A 17,459-nucleotide genomic window follows, 5' to 3' on the forward strand; every position below is an offset into this window, starting at 1 on the left:
TCCCAGGCGGCTCAGGTGGGGAGACAGGTGGGGCCCCACAGGTGGTGGGCAGCAGAGACTGCCCAGAGCCGGAGGTGCCCTGGGGTCCAGCCAGGGGGCTGAGAGGAGCAAGGGGTGGGGCCAGGGAGCGCAGAGGGGCCCTTGCCCGGCCGGCGCGCAGGCCGAGAGGAGCAAGGGGTGGGCGGGGGGAGCCAGCGGGGTCTCGGGGCGCAGGGCAAGCTGGGCAGGCCGGGGCCCGGCTCCATGACCCATTGTAAACCCAGCGCGGAAGCACTGGGCTGGGACTCAGGAGGTCTGTATCCGTGTCACAGACCCTGGGCCTGTCCTTCCAGGGGGGATTTTCCAGGCCCTGAACCCCTCTGGGTCTCAGCTCCCCCAGCTGTAAAATGGGATCATACCAGCGCCCCCCCCGTCGGGCCCCTGTGCCCCCAGCCCGGCCAATAGCCCACAGCTCCCGGGACACGGGTGGGACATGTGCACCTGGCCGGGGGCAGGGGGGGCAGGGCCATGCACCGTGTGCCAGACCGGGGGCCGCCGGGCCGGGGGGGGCAGCAACCGGCAATGGACCAGAGACACGGGGGGGGGGCGCTGCTCCCCCCTCCTGCGCCGCGCCCCACCCCCGCCAGGGGGCTCCCGGCCGGAGCCGGCAGCGCCCGCTCCGGCCTCTAGGGGATCCGTGCGGCGCTGACCAATAGGGCAGCGGGGGTGGGGCAGCCGCTGATTGGACGGCGATGATTGGTCACGGTGAAGGAGCCCCTCACTAATGGCCGCGCGCCCATGACGCCTGTTTTGGTTCTCGAGGGGCCAATGGCGGCGCCTGGGGCGCGGCCGGCAGCCTATGGGAAGCGGCGGCGACTGAACCTCCCAGCGCCACCCAATGGGAGGCGGCGAGTTCCGGGAGGGGCCAGGGCACCCAATGAACGGCGGAGGAAGGCGGGACGCCTCGCTGGGCGAGCCAATCGGAGGCGGGAGGCGTGGCCTGGTGGCAGGAGATCGAGGCCGGAGACACGTACGGGCCAGAGCGCGGCGGTGACGGAGACGACAGGTGAGAGCGGCCCAGCCCCCCCCCATCGGGCCCAGCCCCCCCCCCCCCCCGGGCCTGTTTCCCCCCCCCCAGCGCTCTGCGGAACGGGGGGGGCGGCCTGGCGCGGCCCCCTCCCGCCCTGTTTCCGGTCTCGAGGCCTGTTCCCCCCCCCCCCGAGAACCCAGGCGTCCTGGCCCCGCCCCCTTCGCCGACTTCCCCCCCGGCCCAGCGACACGGGCCGCGGCGCCCGCGGGCGTTACAAGCTGTACGGCCCGGGNCCCCCCCCCCCCCCGAGAACCCAGGCGTCCTGGCCCCGCCCCCTTCGCCGACTTCCCCCCCGGCCCAGCGACACGGGCCGCGGCGCCCGCGGGCGTTACAAGCTGTACGGCCCGGGCGGGGGCGGGGGCGGGGGCGGGGGCGGGGCCCCGGACAGAGCGGGCGGCGCAGGGGCGAAGCGAGGGGTTCGCACGGGGCGGGGGGAGACTCTCCCCCGGCCGGGGTGGGGGCAAGGAGCGGGGGCGCTGGAGGGGTCAGGAGCAGCTGGGCCCCCCCCGCCGGGAGAGGACATGGCGGGGGCGGGGGTGTGACCCCCCTGGGCCAGGTGACTGGCAGGGGGCTGCTGTAGCCTCCGTTTTCACAGGGGGGTCCTGGCCATTGCAGGCCAGGAACCCAACTTCCGTCCCAGCCCGTCGGGTAGAAACCAGGGTAAAGAACAATATTTCGTCAGACAGGCCGTTTGTCGGGGGGGGGAGAGTGACCACGGCTTTTGTCAAGGGAAATCGCGCCTCGCCAATCTACTAGGGCTCCTCGAGGGAGCTGACAAGCATGTGGGTAAGGGTGATCCAGTCAAAATAGCGTATTTGGAGTTTCAGACGGACCCTGAGAAGGCCTCTCACCCATAGACTCTTAAGGGATGTAAGTAGCCATGGGATAGGAGGGAAGATCCTCTCATGGGTCAGTAACTGCTGGAAAGATAAGACACGAACAATAGGAATAAATGGTCAGTTTTCGCACTGGAGAGGTGTGAACCGCAGAGCCCCCCAAGGATCTGCCCTGGGACCTGTGCTGTTCAACATATTCATTAACGATCTGGAAAAGGGGGTGATCAGTGAAGTGGCAAAGTCTGTGAACAATCCAAAATTATTCAAGATAGTCGAGTCCAAAGTAGACTGTGAGGAGTTAGAGGGATCTCACAAAAGTGGGTGACGGGGCAACAAAATAGCAGATGAAATTCAACACTGATAAGTGCAAAGTAATGCACATTGGAAAAAATAATCCCATAGATACATATACAATGATGGGGTCTAAATGAGCTGTTACCACCCACGAACGAGATCTTGGAGTCACTGTGGATAATTCTCCATAAACTGCAGCTCAAGTAAAAAGGGTAATAGTATGTTAGCAACTGCTAGGCAAGAGAGAGAAGAAACCCGACAAATATCCTATTCTACTGTATAAATCCATGGGGCACCCATGCCTTGAACACTGTCCAGTTCTGGTCGTCCCATCTCAGACGGTCTCCACTGGCACTGGAACAGGCTCAGAGGAGGGCGGCGAAGATGATCAGGGTATGGAACAGCTTCCATCCAAGGGGAGATTAAAAAGATTAGAGCTGTTCAGTTTAAAAAAGAGACCACGGGGGGCATGTGATCTGTAAAATCAGTGGTGTGGAGAAAGTGTTATTTACCCTTCCCACAATACCCAAGTCAGGGGTGACCCAGTTAAATTAATAGGCAGCAGGCTTAATACAAAGGAGAGGAAACACAACTAACCTGCGGAACTCATTGCCAGGGGATGTTGCAATGGCCAGAAGTATAACTGAGTTCAAAGAAATGGCATAAATTCATGGAGGATGGATCCATCAGTGGCCATTAGCCAAGCTAGTCAGGGACGCAACCCCATGCTGGGGCAGCCCTAAACCGCAGCCGACTAGAAGTCGGCTGTGGAATACTCACTCCACGATTGCCCTGTTCTGTTCTCTCCCCATGAAGCTCTGGCGATCGGGGAGTAGGCTAGATGGACCATTGGTCTGACCCAGTCTGGCAGCTCTCATGTTCACCTCAACTCCAGCTCCTGTTTGGTCCGTTAACAAGGCCGATGCAAACCAATGGGGAGCAGCTCCCCCCTCTGAAAGGGTATTTAGCCCCCCTCCCAAAGCAGGACTGTCTGAAAGGGGCTCTCAGGAGCAGCTGGGACTGAGCCGATAGCAGAGCTGGGCCCCTGGAAAGTTGATGCTCCCCGGCTGGGTGCAGTTAGGCGGGCTGGCTTCTGGCGATTAGGGCTCATGACTAGCCCTGCACCCGCTTTCCCCAGCTCCGATTCAGAGAACAGCGGGGGGAAGGAAGCAGAGGAGTCTGACAGGTTGGGTGTAGGGCAGGAGACACGACTCCTGGGGGTTGGGAAACCTCCAGACTCTGAGCTGGAGGAGAACAGCGAGGGCGGGACCCAGACATGTCCTGTGACGGGCCAGGTGTTGCAGCACAGACTGTAAATCCGCCGCCCCAGCCCGTGGGCTCCCAACGCTCGCAGAGCTGGAGTCCATGCGATTTGTTGGGCGGACATGGCGAGGACTCGGGCAGTGACCGAGGAGGGAGAGGTGGGGAGGGCTGTGTAAAAGGAAAAGACCTGGGCCAGCCCCCTTTGTGGCTGTGTGGAGCACCAGAGCTGTGACTGCCGGGGAGTAATGGGGCCTTGGCTCACCGGCCCCATGCAGGATTTCGGGCAGGGCCTGGCTAGCTTGTTCGGGCAGGCCAGCTCCCGCAGGAGGCAGAATAAAGTGCCTGGGGAATGGGACTGGTCTGACCAAGCGGGGCTGCGATGTCATAGGGGGGGCTGCGATGTCATAGGGGGGGCTGCGATGTCATGGGGGGGCTGTGCCAGCAGTTCTTCCTGCCGTCCCAGCGTGAGGGTGTCTGACTTGCCTAGCGCAGGTGTTTCTCCCCCTCCCCTGCGTGGGGGCAGCACCGGCGGCTCTCCGAGCTGGGCTTTAGGCTCTCCTCGGACTCGGAGGGTAAAGGTTGCAGGGGCGGCCGGGTTGGTTATTTATTGATGAGCCTGGGTTCGGCTCCCTCCTGGGCAGGCTGGTTACTGACTCGCCCTGGGGGGTCCCCACTAGCGATTGGACAGCGTGTCCTGCTGCTTTCAGAACGTCGCCTGGAGCTGGAGCCCAGTTACACCTGTGTGAATTCGGGTCTCGCTGTAACAATCCAGCGCTCCGTGGGGCTGGGCTGGCACTCCGCGTGGGGGAGCAGCTGAACTCGGCACGCCAGGCTCACGCACTGTTCCTGTGCTCTGGGTGGGGAGTTTCCTGGTGGTTCTTCTTTCTCTTTCACTTTCCCAGTTCCTGGGCCCAAAGGCAGGGCTCCCGGCTGCCCTCGCTGGCTCTGGGGATCTGCAGTCCTGGGTCCCTCTGCCCCAATGGGGTCGGGGGCTCAGGCTGACAAACCCCCAGCTGAGTGGGCCAGTGCGGCCCATGCCCTTCGGGAGTAGTGGGCGGGTGAGTCCCGCCTGCCAAACAACGCACCAGGTGCTGACCTCGTTTGGAACCTTGCACTGACTCATTGCATCTGGGGCGTAAACACTGTGTCCTACCCTAACTCTCGCTGGGGAGCCGAGTTCTGGACATTCGTGTTCCTCCTTCCCTGCCGCGCCTGGTGCTGCGAGACGTCAGAGTTCAGCGTCACCCCAGAGGTGGCTGCATTCTAGGCCACAGGAGAAGCGATTCCTCTGGCTGCATGCATGCACGTAGGGCCGATGGGTTTCAGTGAGGTTACCCTGCTGGAAAGTGGGGGGCTGAGGGGATCACCCCGCTTTCTCGGAAGCAGGCGCTGGTAGCTCTTGCCCATGGCAGGAGCTGGCTCTATTCCAGGCTGATGATTCCTTCTTCACCATGTCTTGAAATGGCCCGAAGTCCCCAGCCCGGTTCTAGGACAGTCCTTGCCCTGGTGGCAGGAGAGCTGGGTACCCCACCCCCGGGGCAGCTCCAGAGCTCCTGCTTCTCCATGCACACTCTGCCAAATTGGGACCTCTGGCTTGGCACCCGTGCCTGTCTGGCCTGGGCATTCTGGGCCGGCCAGTGGAGCTGCACGTGGGCACGCCGAGGGGGAACCCCCGACAGAGTGAGGCAGTCGATGTTCTCCAGCCCCTGACCATCGCAGTGCCCCTCTGGCTGCACTGCGACCTGTGACCACAACGGGTGGTGGCTTGGGGTGAGGGTCCCACGGACCAGCCAACTTCCTGGGCAGGAGAGCAGCTGTGCACCAGACCCTGCCGGCAGCGACAGTCCTCGGGACCAGCCCCAGCAAAGGGATCAGGCATCCTCTGCGTCCCTCTTGGGAGAGGGGTGACCAGACCTAGCTCCGTGTCCTTGGGACGCTGGCTCCTGCTCCACGCCTCACTCTGGGCTTTCACCTCGTTCAACGTGCCGCAAGCCAGTCCCGCGGTACTCCCCCCTTTCACCCCTGCGGACGAGCCAGTGGGCTCCTGCAGTAACGCCCGCCAGAAAGACCTGCTCTCGCTGGGATTTGACTCCCTTGTGGCAGCCCCCAGCACCAGGCAAATGTGGGAGGGAGCCAGGTAGGGCCAGGGGGCAAGGAGGCTCCCTGCCTGGGTGGCTGAACCCAGCGCCGGTGCCAGCCCCGCCTGGGACGTCATTAGGGGCGCTAATGGAAGCCTTGAACAAGCCGCTCTCGCCTGCCAAGTGGAAATCCGCGGGGAGCCGGGCTCGCGGGGAGCCTGTGACTAGCCCTGCAACAGCCTGCAATAATTGCACCATCTAGACGCTGGGCCCAGAGCCCCGGGTGGGGGGATGAGACGCCAGAAGCTTCAGAGAGGTTTGCACAACAGCTGCACAGCTCCGGAGCCACGCCGAGAGAGCTGGGTGGGCGAGAGGAGGGCTCGCCTGGGGCGAAGCGAAGCCGTGTTTCTCTGTGGCTGGGGGAGGAGATCCTTGCCAGGCAGCTCCCTGGTGAGTCAGAAATCTCGTCCCAGCTGGCGTGGGGCTGGGGCGGTGAAAGGACCTGACCCCTCCAGGTCGTGTCACTCACTCGGTCCTGGTCTGCAATGACAGATGGCTGCAGACGTGGCATGGTCCGGTCCCCCTGGACCGTGCTGGGCACGCCACCGGCCCTCAGTCTTAGCACAGTGGTGCCAGCTTGGGGAGTGGGGGGCACAGTCCCTTCCCGAGAACGGTTCTTTTCCTTCTTTCTTCACTTCCTCCCAGTGGGTCGGATGGGGTGGGCGCCCCCTGCCAGCTGGGACAGAGCGGGATGCTCAGACCCCCAAGCGGGGGGGATCTCCAGGCAGGTCTCTGGAATGAGCTGTGGGAGCCGGGCATGAGGACCTGGGTCTGGCAGCGGAGTCCAGCCATGGTCCCCACTGACGTGCGCCCCCTGCCTTGTCTCTTCCAGCTGGTGCAGTTCCCCGAAGTGAAGGGTGCGTCCCACCCACCTGCCAGCGCCATGGACGTGTTCAACCGGAACATTGACTTCAACGCGCTCTTCAAGTTTTCCCACATGTGAGTGTGGGGTTCGCTCCACCGGGCCCTGATCCCCATGGGTAAAGAGAATGGGCCGGGGTGGGGTCTGTGGTTGGGGCCTGGGAGCTGGGATTCCCGGGTTCTGGTCCCGGCTCTGCCACGTAACCGTTTTGCCTCAGATTCCCCATCCCGGGGCGTGGGCGCAGCGCTTCGGGATCCTCCGCTGCGGCACCAGCTCAGCGTTTCTGCTCCGTCCGGTGCCAGTGGCGGTTCTCTCTCTGGCTCGGCCGTCAGTTGAGTGCGCCCATGTAGGGAGCCGTGGGCCGGGCCGGGGGGCAGCTCTGAGACCTGGTGGTCGCTGACTCGCTCCTTTCTGCCCCACAGCTCTGCCTCCACCCAGCAGCACCTGAAGAGGGTCTATGCCAGCTTTGCTCTCTGCATGTTTGTGGCAGCGACCGGAGCCTACATCAATGTGGTGACCCATCTGCTCCGGGTAAGGGCTATGCTCGGTGGCCACGTCGGTCCCCCGCACTGGGACTGGATGGGCTTACGGGGGGCACCTCCTTTCCCCGGACTGAGTGCTGGCGAACGGGCACCGTGGGTACCTGTGCTCAGTCCTAATGCCTTCACTGCAGCCATTGACCAGGGAGTGCTGCAGACGCCTGTCTAGTGCCCAGCACTTGATGCAGGGGCTGGCAGGGCACTGCCATCTTCTCCCCAGCCAGGCGGGCGTGTCGGTGCTGCCCCCGATTGCATTCAGTGGGTAGAGCAGCCCCGGGCTGGGATAAGAATGGGGGTGTCCCGTGTCTGCAGCCCCCCCCCTTTCCACGCGCTCCCCGCGATGGGCCTGGCTGGTGCTGCATCTGCCCCCGGCCCCCGCACCAGGCTCAACTTCTCGGGGTCTGTCTGTCCAACAGTTCAGCCTGCTCTCGGGCCTGGGCTCCCTGGCACTGCTGATCTGGCTGATGGCCACACCCCACAGCAGGGAGACGGAGCAGAAGAGGCTGGGGATTCTGGCTGGCTTTGCCTTCCTGACCGGTACGTGTGGGGGGTGCCTGCCCCTAAACCTCCTGGGCAAAGGGGCCCTTCTCCCCTTGCTGGCCCCTCCCCTGGGGAGCCTGAGCCCATGGCACTTACCGTCCTGTCTGTCGCTGAACTGCCCCTCGCCCTGGGGCGGAGGGCCTCTTCCTCCAGGGCTGGGCACACGGTGGACCCAGGCGTCCGGCCGTGGGGTTCCCTGTACTAAGCACTGGGCCCTTCTCACCTGCCTGAGGGAAGAAGCTCTGAGCCCAAGGTGGCCTCTGGCTGCCGATGATGGGGGGCAGGGGCGGGGCTGCTGTCACTGATGTGTGTCACCTTGTCCTTGCAGGAGCCAACCTATGTCCTCTCCTGGAAATGTGCATTGCCATCAACCCCAGGTAGGCAGCGTGCGGCGTGGCGTGGCCGGGCCGGGTGCCCATGTCCGTCCTGGCTCTTCTCACCTCTTCTCCTTTCTTGCAGCATCATCCCCACCGCCTTCCTGGGCACCGCTGTGATCTTCAGCTGCTTCTCACTGAGCGCCCTCTACGCCAGGCGTCGCAGCTTCCTGTATCTGGGAGGTAAGAACCGCCCCCGCCCCCCTGCCGCCGCCCCAGCGTCCCCCACCCAGCCAGGGGGCTCACGCCTCTGTCTCTCTCGCAGGCTTCCTGCTCTCTGGCCTCTTCCTAATGCTGCTCTTCTCCTTGATCAACGTCTTCGTGGGGTCCACTTGGCTGTTCACAGTGAGTCCCGCCCCCCTGCATTGGGGTCCTGCCACCCCCCAATCGGCAACGGCAGCCAGCAACACTGGGGCCAGGCTATGGGAGCGGCAGCTGGAGCGGGTCCTGGAGGCAGGCCTGATCCCGCCTGGGCCACGTGGTGACGGAACCTGTCCGGAGCCATGCCTGGGCCCAGCTGTTGCTGTCTGGGCAGACAGGGCCCGATCCTGGGAAAGGTGGGTGGGCCCCTTGCAGGATCAGGCCTTCATCACTCCCACTGCTGGGTCATGTTTCCAGCCTGCTTTGCCTGGCACCCATCCCAAGGCTGGAGCTGGTTTGGGTAACTCGTGCCAGCTGTGGGGCAGCAACATCGCCTCCTGTGTCTGCCTTATCCCCAGGGCAAGCGAGACCTGGGCCCTCCCAGCCAGATGCAGGGCGGCCAGGCGCTGGCAGGGGCCGGGCTCAGGTTCGCCCATAGCCCAAGTCTCTGAGCTGGGGGGGGTGGGTGGGGCGCAGAGGGAGAGTAACGGGGGCAGGAACGGCAGCCCCTGCTGCTCATGGGGGAACTGCACTGAACAGACACGGGGGGGCATCTCGGGGGCTCGTCCCTGACTCTCCCTCCTCCCCACCAGGCTAACCTGTATCTCGGGCTGATGGTCATGTGTGGGTTCGTCCTCTTCGACACCCAGCTCATCATTGAGAAGGCGGAGAGCGGGGACAAGGATTACATCTGGTGAGTGGGGGGGGGGAGAGGGGGGGGGGGGGGTACAGCGGGTGAGGGGGGGGGGGGGGGGGGGGGTGCAGTGCAGCGCAGCAGAGAGCCCCGTGCCAGGCCGAGCCCCGTGCCAGGCTGAGCCCCCCTGACTGTCTCTGCCCCTCCAGGCACTGTGTGGATCTCTTCCTGGATTTCATCAACATCTTTCGGGAGCTCATGATGCTGCTGGGGATGAACGAGGTGAGTCCCTGCCCGGCTCAGGCCGGGCCCTGCGGCGAGGCCCCTGGACACTGGCCAAGGTCAGCCCAGCAGGCACATGGGCCAGGGGCTCTGCGGTGGGCAGCAGCCAGCACCCACCGGGCCTGCTGCGCAGGGCCAAGCGTCTGGCCCCATCCCTCCAGGAGCCCCCTGGAGACGAGCTAGGGCTTGGCGAGGGCACAGGAGTCCGGGCCTGTGTGCTGGGCCCCAGGCGGGCGGGTTCCCCTGGAGCCAAGGCCGCTTTGCCTGCCTGGAAGGGGCTGCCGAGCATCCGAGCCACCCGCAGGCCGGGGCACTGACACGTCCTCTCCTCTTGCAGAACAAGAAGAAGAAGGAGAAGTGAAGCGACGCCAGGTGCCGGTTGGGTGGAGCCCCCATCCCCCTCATCCCCTGCCCCTGACACATTAAAGGGGCTGCGCTCTGCCAGCCACGCAGCCACTCGCTTTCCTATTTTGTGGGTTGTTTTCTCTTGTTTGAGCTTTTTTTTTAATTAGAAACCAGCTGATTAGCAGCTCCTCCTCCTGGAGTTTGGTTTCCTCTTCCTGCCCCCCCCCCCCCCCCCCCCTCGCTCCTGGGGAGGCCTGGGCCAGCCACGTGCAGGCACCCCCCAGCTCCACTGGCTGAATCTTTCCAGGGGTTGGGGCCTTCCAAGGCATCTCACCCCAGTAGTGAGAGCGGGGCCAGGGGCCTGGCTGTACAGTGCTCTGCCTAGAGCTGCCACCCCCAGATCCTAAGAGCCCAGATGCCTCCATCTTGCAGCAGCCCTGCTGCCCACCCCGGCCTTTCATTCAGCCAGGGCCAGAGTGTCTGGCCGGGTTCGCCCTGGTTCCAGCCTGCAGTGGGCCCCTGTTCCCGGGAGCTGCATGCCCAGCAACGTCTGGATCCGCTTTGGTTCCAGCTCCGGGGGATGGGGGGCTTTGGCTGGCCCTGCCAGGGGCTCCCCTTCCGTTTGTATAACGAGTCCCCCCCGGCTGTCCCTGCCCCAGCAGAGAGATTGCTCACCTCCCCCACGTGGGACCAGCCAGGCAGCAGGCCGAGGATCTCCCCGGCTAGGCTCCGTCCCCGGGGCTCTCATGTAACATCCCCTGGCCTCCAGCGCCTCGCTCTGCAATGGACGGTCTCCCCTCTCCCTGTCACGAGGCTACTGATTCATCCCCCAGCTGGGAACCCCAGATGTTTTTCTGAAGCTCCATGTTTCTCCTTGGCTGACGGGCCCTTTTCCTCTCCCCTGAGGCCAAACTCCACCTCTGCTTGCTCGGGATAAAGGAGTCGCGCGCGCTCGCTCGCTCTAGAACCAGTGCCAAGAATCACAATGTAAGAAATAATCTACTTTTAAAGAGACGTCTAACAGGTTTTAATACCGTAACAAGTGTAATTATTTTCTGTTTCATCGGTTGACAGCCCTGGCTGCGTTATATAACTCATACTGTGAAGACAAAGGTGTTTTGATTCAGAAATATGAAATCTCCATAGTCTTACTTTGTACAAAAAAATAAATAAAAATCCTCAAACTTTAACCTTTACAGCCAAGCTGTCTGCTCCTTCTTGGGGGTCGTCACATGCTTGCCTTGGGTGGTAGTGGCTCTAGGCCGCCCCAGGCCCCAAAGATCTAAGGGTCTAAGACAGAGCTGGTCGGCCGCATGTTCCAGGTGGGGGAGGCGGCGCAGTGCTGGGAACTGGACCCGTCACATCCCAACACGGTGGCCGGAGCACAAGGCCAACCTGCTTCTGAGTAGCCAGGGGAATATTTAGGGCAGCCTAAGGTGCCTTAAGGTTGGGCAGGGAAAGATGCGGAAGTGACGGCCCTAGGAACGCCCCCGTGCTGTGGAGAGCTCCTCCCGTAGGGTCTCTGCACGGGGGCAGTTGAGTCTCGGGAATAACCAGGACATGGCCATCGCGTGGCTAGGAAGAGTAGGGGGCTGCACTCGCTGCGTGCCCCACTGAGACATGGGATGGGGAACCCAGAGCCAGCTCCAATCCCTCCCCATCTCGATGTTCTCGGGGGCTGATCTCTACAGCCAGCCCTCTGCCTGTCCCAGCTGCGGGTCAGGCCTGGGGACGATCCCAAGGCAGACAGTTGGCTGGAGGTCTGTCAGCCTCTTTCTCCTTCCCACTGGGCAAGCAAACCTGCTCTGCGTTCTCACCCCCCACGGGACTGGGCCGGGCTGGCCCCCCGCCCCGGCACCGGCAGAGTCCGATACAGCTGAGGGGCAGCGGCAGGAGCTGGCCGGGGGGGTGGTCCGGAGCATGGGCACTCTCAGGCTGGTGCAGGCGGACTCCAGCTGCCAGGCGACCAGGACTGGTACCCGGAGGCGCACGGGGGGGGTGAGAGCGGCGAGGGAGACAGCATTGAGCAGCCACCCTGGCCTAGCCACCACCTACAAGCCATGGCCCTCCTCACCCAGGAGGGGGCTCTGGCCCTGTTCTCCCCTAAAATTCCCTGTCCTGGTGGACTTAGACTCCTAGTCTTCATGCCCACACCGTGCTGCTGTGCCTCCAACCACCCCAGAAGCAGCTGCATTTCAGGGTGTTTACAGGTAGGGACAGTGAAAGCGGAGCCTGGCGTTTGCTTTTTACACCCCCCACCCCCAAGAGCCCTTTGCCCAACAAAGCACTTAGACAAGTAATTAACCCTCGGGGCAGCTCCCAGCCAGGCCCAGAGGAGGGGAGGGGGCCAGGGGGAGGGAGCAGTAGGAGCAGGTGTCACGGAGTATTGGGGGACTCAGGGCCCTGCACCCCCGGCCTCCTGCGATTCACTGCGACTCTCAGCCAGCCAGTAAAGCAGAAGGTTTATTTGGATGACAGGAATACAGTCCAAGACAGGTCTTGCAGGCACAGACAACAGGGCCCCCCTCAGTTAGGTCCAGCTTGGGGTCCCAGGGCATGCCAGCCCACCCCCCTTTGGGGGGTCAGAGCCATCTCTGCCTCCCAGCCATCTCTCCAGCCTGCTTCCAGCACTCTGCTCTTAGCGACCCCTCCCACCGCCTTTGTTCAGTTTCCCGGGCCAAGGAGTCACCTGGCCTTCAACCCCCTCCTGGGTTCTCATGTTACAAGCTCAGGTATGTGCCTTCGGGCAGCCTCCCATCCCCCGATGCAGACCATCCTAGTCACACTCCCGTCAGCATTCCCACACCCCAGCAAGAACAGTCCCAGTTCGTCACACCAGGACTCTGAGTGGGGAGGGGAAATGGCATTGGGGTCTGGCTCAGCCAGGCCCAAGCCCAGTGCTCCAGGTTTCCCTTCTCTCTCACCCTGGCACTGGGCTCCCCCACTGTGCCCCAAGGGGCTGGCCAGGGGCAGGGAGGCTCCCCGTACGTACCGTGCGGTGCCTGCACCTCATCACCTGTCGCACCCGTTGTGCAGGCTGTGCTGGGACCCATCGTCCGCCTCGTGCTGGTAGCATCACAGCTGGGAGGGAACCCTGCTGGGGCTATGGCGGGGGGCACATAGTACACAGCCCCCCCCTGGAAGAAGGGGGGGCCAGAAAATGCGGCCCATAGCCCAGCCTGGTGCCGGAGGGGAGCCAGCTCCCAATGCTGGCTCCAACCCCGTGCCCCCAGCCTGCTGCGCCACCTCTGGGGAGACCCCCCCCCCAGACTCCAGAGGGGAACTGGGGCATCTCTGGTTGACTGGGGGAAGGGGCCCCAAGGGCTCATCAGGATTTGGGGGGGAACATCAGAAATTCCCTCCCCCACCTACCTGGGGTGGGAGGGGCCCTGGGAGGTGAGTGATGCAACTACCCTGCAACCAGCGAGGCTGGCACAAGGGGTGCCGCAGGTTTGTGCCTGGAGCCACGGGGGGTGGCCCTGGCACCCTCAGCCCCCCTCCTCACCCTGCGTCCACAGCCCTAGTGCGGGGGGGGGGGGGGGGGCTGCTGTCCATTTGTCTGTCCATACCCCTGAGCCAGCAGCTCCCTGGGCCATGCGGGGCCCTCCATCCCACTCTTCACCTGGGACGCCAGTGACCCCAGGAGAGGGGGGCTGCGACGCTGTGGGGCAGAGGGGAGACACAGGGTGCTCGGGGCCCAGTGCAGGGGGACCCGGGCTATGTGAATAGAGCCTGACCGGGCAGCCCTTCTCCCCACCCCCATCCAACCCCATGCCTGCTCTGCTGCCGAGGGGAACCAAGCCCCACAGGCATGGCCCAGGATAATGGCTCTGGGCACCGGGGCCTGGAGTCTCAGGCCGCAGCCCAGAGCCCGCACCCCCTGCCTGGCCCCCACCCCCCAGGCGTACCTGCTCCTGTGGCAAACCCCAAACCCAGCCTGCACCCTGCAAAGGCCGGGCGCTGGCCTGCTCAGGCTGGGACATCACAAGTGGGGCCTGATCTTGTGAGGCAGCGGCCTCAGCTCCTCCCGACACCCCGAGAGCTGCCAGGGGGCCAAGCAGAAAGGGGCCTGGCCCGGCCGAGGCAGGGCCACCATGGCAACCAGCGCTTGATTATAATCGTGCCCCTCGGAGGCCCAGTGATTTGCCCTTCCACGGCGACCAGCCCACGTCATGCTCCTGACCCGCACCCCCGCTGACACTGGCTCCAGCCTTCACCCCCTGAGCCGTGTCCACTGGCCCCTGCTCTCCCCTTTCGCCGCCTGCCTGGCGTCTGACCGGCTCCACTGCCCAACAGCCGCTGCACCCCACTCAGAGGTGGCTGCCTTTCAGTGCTGGGCGAGCCGTGCCCCTGGACTGGTGCCAGATCCTCTCCCTTCGGGGCGTCTCTCTCCCGTGCTCCGGTACCACGGCTGGAATCGCTGACACCACAGCAGCCCTTCGACGTCTGCATGGCGAGACTGGGCCCAACGCCCCCTTTCTCACCTGCCCTGCACGTGGGGGGCAGCCCCGGGGCCAGTCAGCATCCGTGGCACCCGCCCACAGCTCTGAAGAGGAAGGGCCCATCCCCCAGGGGCAAAGTGGCCAGCCCAACTCCCAACACCAGGTCTGGAGCGGGCAGAGGGGATCCGTTAGATTCATACCGAGTCCATCATGGCCCCCCATGCACCAGCGACAAACGCGGCCCCAGCAGGCTCCTTTGGGGTGCCGGTTTGAACGCAGGCCAGTGGGACTGAACCCCCCATCCGTCCCGGGATGCTCAGGGGCTTGTGAAACCTGGGAGGGCACATGAGGGGTGCTGCTCTCAGCCCCTTTCACGGCACCCAGCTCAGCTGGCACCGCGCCCTGGGGACTGACTCCTGCCCCCCCCGGCAGGAGCTGCAGGGCTCCGTTCCTGACCCCCAGGAGCTGGTGGGTGGGCAGGGAGGGGACGGGAACCACGCATGAATCCAGCCCCGCTCTTAACCTTTTATTGGCAGTTTGAAGGGAGACCAAGGCAGACAATAAACAGCTGGATTCACAATAACTTATATAAATAAAACAAAGTAGGAGGGGGGCGTCATTGAATAAAAAACCCAACCGGAAGGCGAGAAAGGGGAGTGGGGCTGTCCACGGCCATAGCACCATTGGAGAGAGCCAGGCGAGGGGCACACGGCCAGGGGAGGCAGCGGGACCGGGAGCCAAGGGCAACCCCAACCCAAACACAAAAGACAAGGGGCAGGAGCAGCTCCGGGACCCAGCTGGGATCAGCTCATGGGGTCTGCCCCCCAGCACCAGTGGAGAGGAACGGCCCCGCTGGCGAGCAGGCAGGGCTGGGCTAGTGAGTGGGGGGACCCCAACCTGGCACTGAGGGGTCGGGGGACACAGCCGGGGGTGCTGCTGAGAGGGGAACGCGACTCCAGTAACTCGGGGCGGCTAGAAACCCCTGCGCTCCAGCCACTCACACCTGGGGCCTTAGCACTCCTGGTTTCTACAGCAGCGACTCACTCCACGCCCCTGCACCTACCAGCGCAGGCCCATAGCTGGTGCATCAGAGGAAGGAAATCTCCCCCTTCCCCATAACGAGCCTGTGGAACTCACTGCCACAAGAGATTGAGGTGTAGGCGTTAAAAGGGACTGGACATTCAATGCAGCAAGAACAAGAGACCATCTAGTTACCTGAGAAGGGCAAAGCGGCCCCTGCCGTACAGACTGGCCAGGCCCTAGCCAGCAGGAGAGACCCCTCCCCCCCCGCAGGACGGCTTGCCCCTTCCTCGGCAGTGGCTGGGTCCGGGCCCTGCTGGAGACCGCACTAGAGGGGCCCCTGGTCCAATCCAGGCAGGCGATCCCCATGCGCCCCAGGGGACCCACTCGGGGAGGGCTCCATGCGGACGTCCCCGGAGCTGAGACGACGGCGCAGACAGGCCCTGCGACACTGCACCAGCCTCTGGGGATGAGCCTGGGGGGAGCTGGGAGCTGCGTCCAGGGCGAGGCGTCTGTTCCGGCCCGCTTGGAAAGGGGTCCGGGGTGGAAGATGTGGTGGTGGCCCCCAGCCGTGGCTCCTCTGTTGGGTGGGGGGGGCACGTGGTTTGAGACACCTTGGCAGGATTCTGCGGCCCCCGGTGCCAGCAATGGGCTCTGACCGGCCCCAGTGCCAAGCGCCACGGGCTCCTGAGGGGTCGGGGGAAGCACGGGGGGCCCCAGGCAGCGCCTTCCTCCTCCAGCACCAGCTGATCCCTCCTCCCGCGAAGGGGGGCTCCAGGGGCACCCTTTAACCTTGGCTCCCGCAGGAGGAGAGGCTGTCGTACAGCGAGTCACTGAGCGACTCCGAGTTCTCCAGGCCCGGCTGGCCCTGCCCCGTGTCTCTGGACTTCAGCTCCAGGCTGCCTTCCTCCCCCACGTCAGAGGCACTGGGCGTCCGGCTGGCGGTGAACGCCGGTGGGGAGGGGGGCGGCAGGCGGGGCCCGTCTGAGGAGGCTCTTTTCCTCTCGGCGGTGCTGCGTGCGGAGCTCTGCAGGGACAGACGCGGGCGTGAGAGATCTGTGCGGCAGGGGTCATCTTCCTGCTCAGACCCCCCCCCGGCAGACGCCGCTCAGGGACTGGGAGCAGAACAACCCGGCCGGCTGGGGGGTCCCTACACGTCGGCACGGCCCTGCCTGCAGACAGGCCTGGATCGCAGAATTGTGGGGCCCGGGCAGTACGGAAATTGGGGTTCCCCCCTTCTGTAAACTGGACAGCAAAGTACCCCCGCCCCACACAGACCCCAGGATGACCCTTCTACCCCACAGCCCCAGTACGCCTCCCATCCCACCCTGCACACAGCTCCCCAAATGTCCCCTCCCGTCCTGCCCAATACCCAGACAGACCTCCCGAATGCCCCCTACCCCACATAGTCCCCAACCACCAACCCACACATCCCTCCCGCTCACTGCAGCCCCCCAACATCTCAGTCCCCCTCGCACCCCTCGCTGACTCCCGGGCTCCTCCTGGCCCCAGCCCCACTCCGCATGCTCGGCACTCACACGGTGCAGCCGCCCCCCTGGCATGGTGGGGGCTGGGGGGAGGGGGCGGGTTGCGCCGCAGAGCCGCTGAGTCTGGGGTTCCCCCGCACTCGTTGGGGGCCCCGTGCAAGGGACCTGAGTGCACGTTGGTTAATCCTCGCTGGCCGCCAAAGGGCCCTGCAGCTCCCTGCACGTGTGCCAAGCTGCCATCTGCTCCGCACAGACCCTTCTGCTCCCAGGGCAACGTGCCCAAGAGCCCAATCCCCAGCCCTCATCCCTGCCAGCTGCTGCTGCCTCCACCCCAGAAGTGGCTGCATCTCAGTGGGGCCAAGGGGCCTCCCACAGTGACTTTCTTTTGGATCCTGTCTCAGGAGAAGAGCAGGAGTGAAATTCCGTCCCCCATGGCACCAGCGCCGACGAGATCGAGGCCAAATCCTGCCTGTGGCTGGGCGCCCCCTGCACCGCCCAGCGCCACTGCACGAGGTCACAGGGTGCCCTGGCCACGTCCAGCCCTGCGCAGCTCAAAATAAATAAATCAATTAATGGAGAGATCCCATCTCCTAGAACTGGAAGTTTCAGAGTAACAGCCGTGTTAGTCTGTATCCGCAAAAAGAAGAACAGGAGTACTTGTGGCACCTTAGAGACTAACAAATTTATTAGAGCATAAGCTTTCGTGGACTACAGCCCACTTAGAACTGGAAGGGACCCCAAAAGGTCGAGTCCAGCCCCCTGCCTTCACTAGCAGGACCAAGTACTGATTTTGCCCCCGATCCCTAAGTGGCCCCTTCAAGGATTGAACTCACAACCCTGGGTTTAGCAGGCCAATGCTCAAACCACTCAGCTATCCCTCCCCACAATGAACATACCCACCCACCCCTCCCCCAGCCTCCCATCGCAGCCCAGCCCCCCCACTCCTCCCCCCCATGGCAGCCCAGCCCCTCCCC

The 17,459-nt window shown here is 64.0% G+C and overlaps 2 protein-coding genes across 3 annotated transcripts; one reads left to right on the forward strand and one right to left on the reverse strand.

Annotated features, from left to right (window-relative positions):
- Positions 1-891: 891 nt before the first annotated feature.
- Positions 892-10,734, forward strand: TMBIM6 (transmembrane BAX inhibitor motif containing 6). Of its 2 annotated transcripts, none has more exons than XM_034792450.1 (10): positions 892-1,045; positions 6,433-6,539; positions 6,885-6,993; positions 7,418-7,538; positions 7,870-7,918; positions 8,001-8,098; positions 8,181-8,260; positions 8,869-8,969; positions 9,119-9,191; positions 9,529-10,734. In XM_034792450.1, the coding sequence occupies exons 2-10, from the start codon at positions 6,484-6,486 to the stop codon at positions 9,550-9,552; spliced, it is 711 nt and encodes a 236-aa protein (XP_034648341.1). In that variant the 5' UTR covers positions 892-1,045; positions 6,433-6,483; the 3' UTR covers positions 9,553-10,734. The 2 variants fall into 2 exon arrangements, with proteins under 2 accessions (XP_034648341.1, XP_034648339.1); XM_034792448.1 differs by lacking the exon at positions 892-1,045 and adding an exon at positions 5,834-5,990.
- Positions 10,735-14,491: 3,757 nt separating this feature from the next.
- NCKAP5L (NCK associated protein 5 like) lies at positions 14,492-16,026 on the reverse strand (the record flags this gene model as incomplete). Its single annotated transcript, XM_034793106.1, is given in 1 exon segment — positions 14,492-16,026. A coding segment is annotated over 1 exon segment (241 nt), but the record flags the coding sequence as incomplete, so codon positions are not given.
- Positions 16,027-17,459: the final 1,433 nt, after the last annotated feature.

This window comes from Trachemys scripta, chromosome 16 (assembly GCF_013100865.1).
Source record: "Trachemys scripta elegans isolate TJP31775 chromosome 16, CAS_Tse_1.0, whole genome shotgun sequence".
NCBI lineage: Eukaryota > Metazoa > Chordata > Testudines > Emydidae > Trachemys > Trachemys scripta.

Coding starts and splice junctions, on each gene's coding strand:
- TMBIM6 (XM_034792450.1), top strand. CDS start 6,484: ATGGACGTGTTCAACCGGAACATTGACTTCAACGCGCTCTTCAAGTTT. Junction 6,540..6,884: donor CTCTTCAAGTTTTCCCACAT/GTGAGTGTGGGG, acceptor TCTGCCCCACAG/CTCTGCCTCCACCCAGCAGC. Junction 8,099..8,180: donor CAGCTTCCTGTATCTGGGAG/GTAAGAACCGCC, acceptor TCTCTCTCGCAG/GCTTCCTGCTCTCTGGCCTC.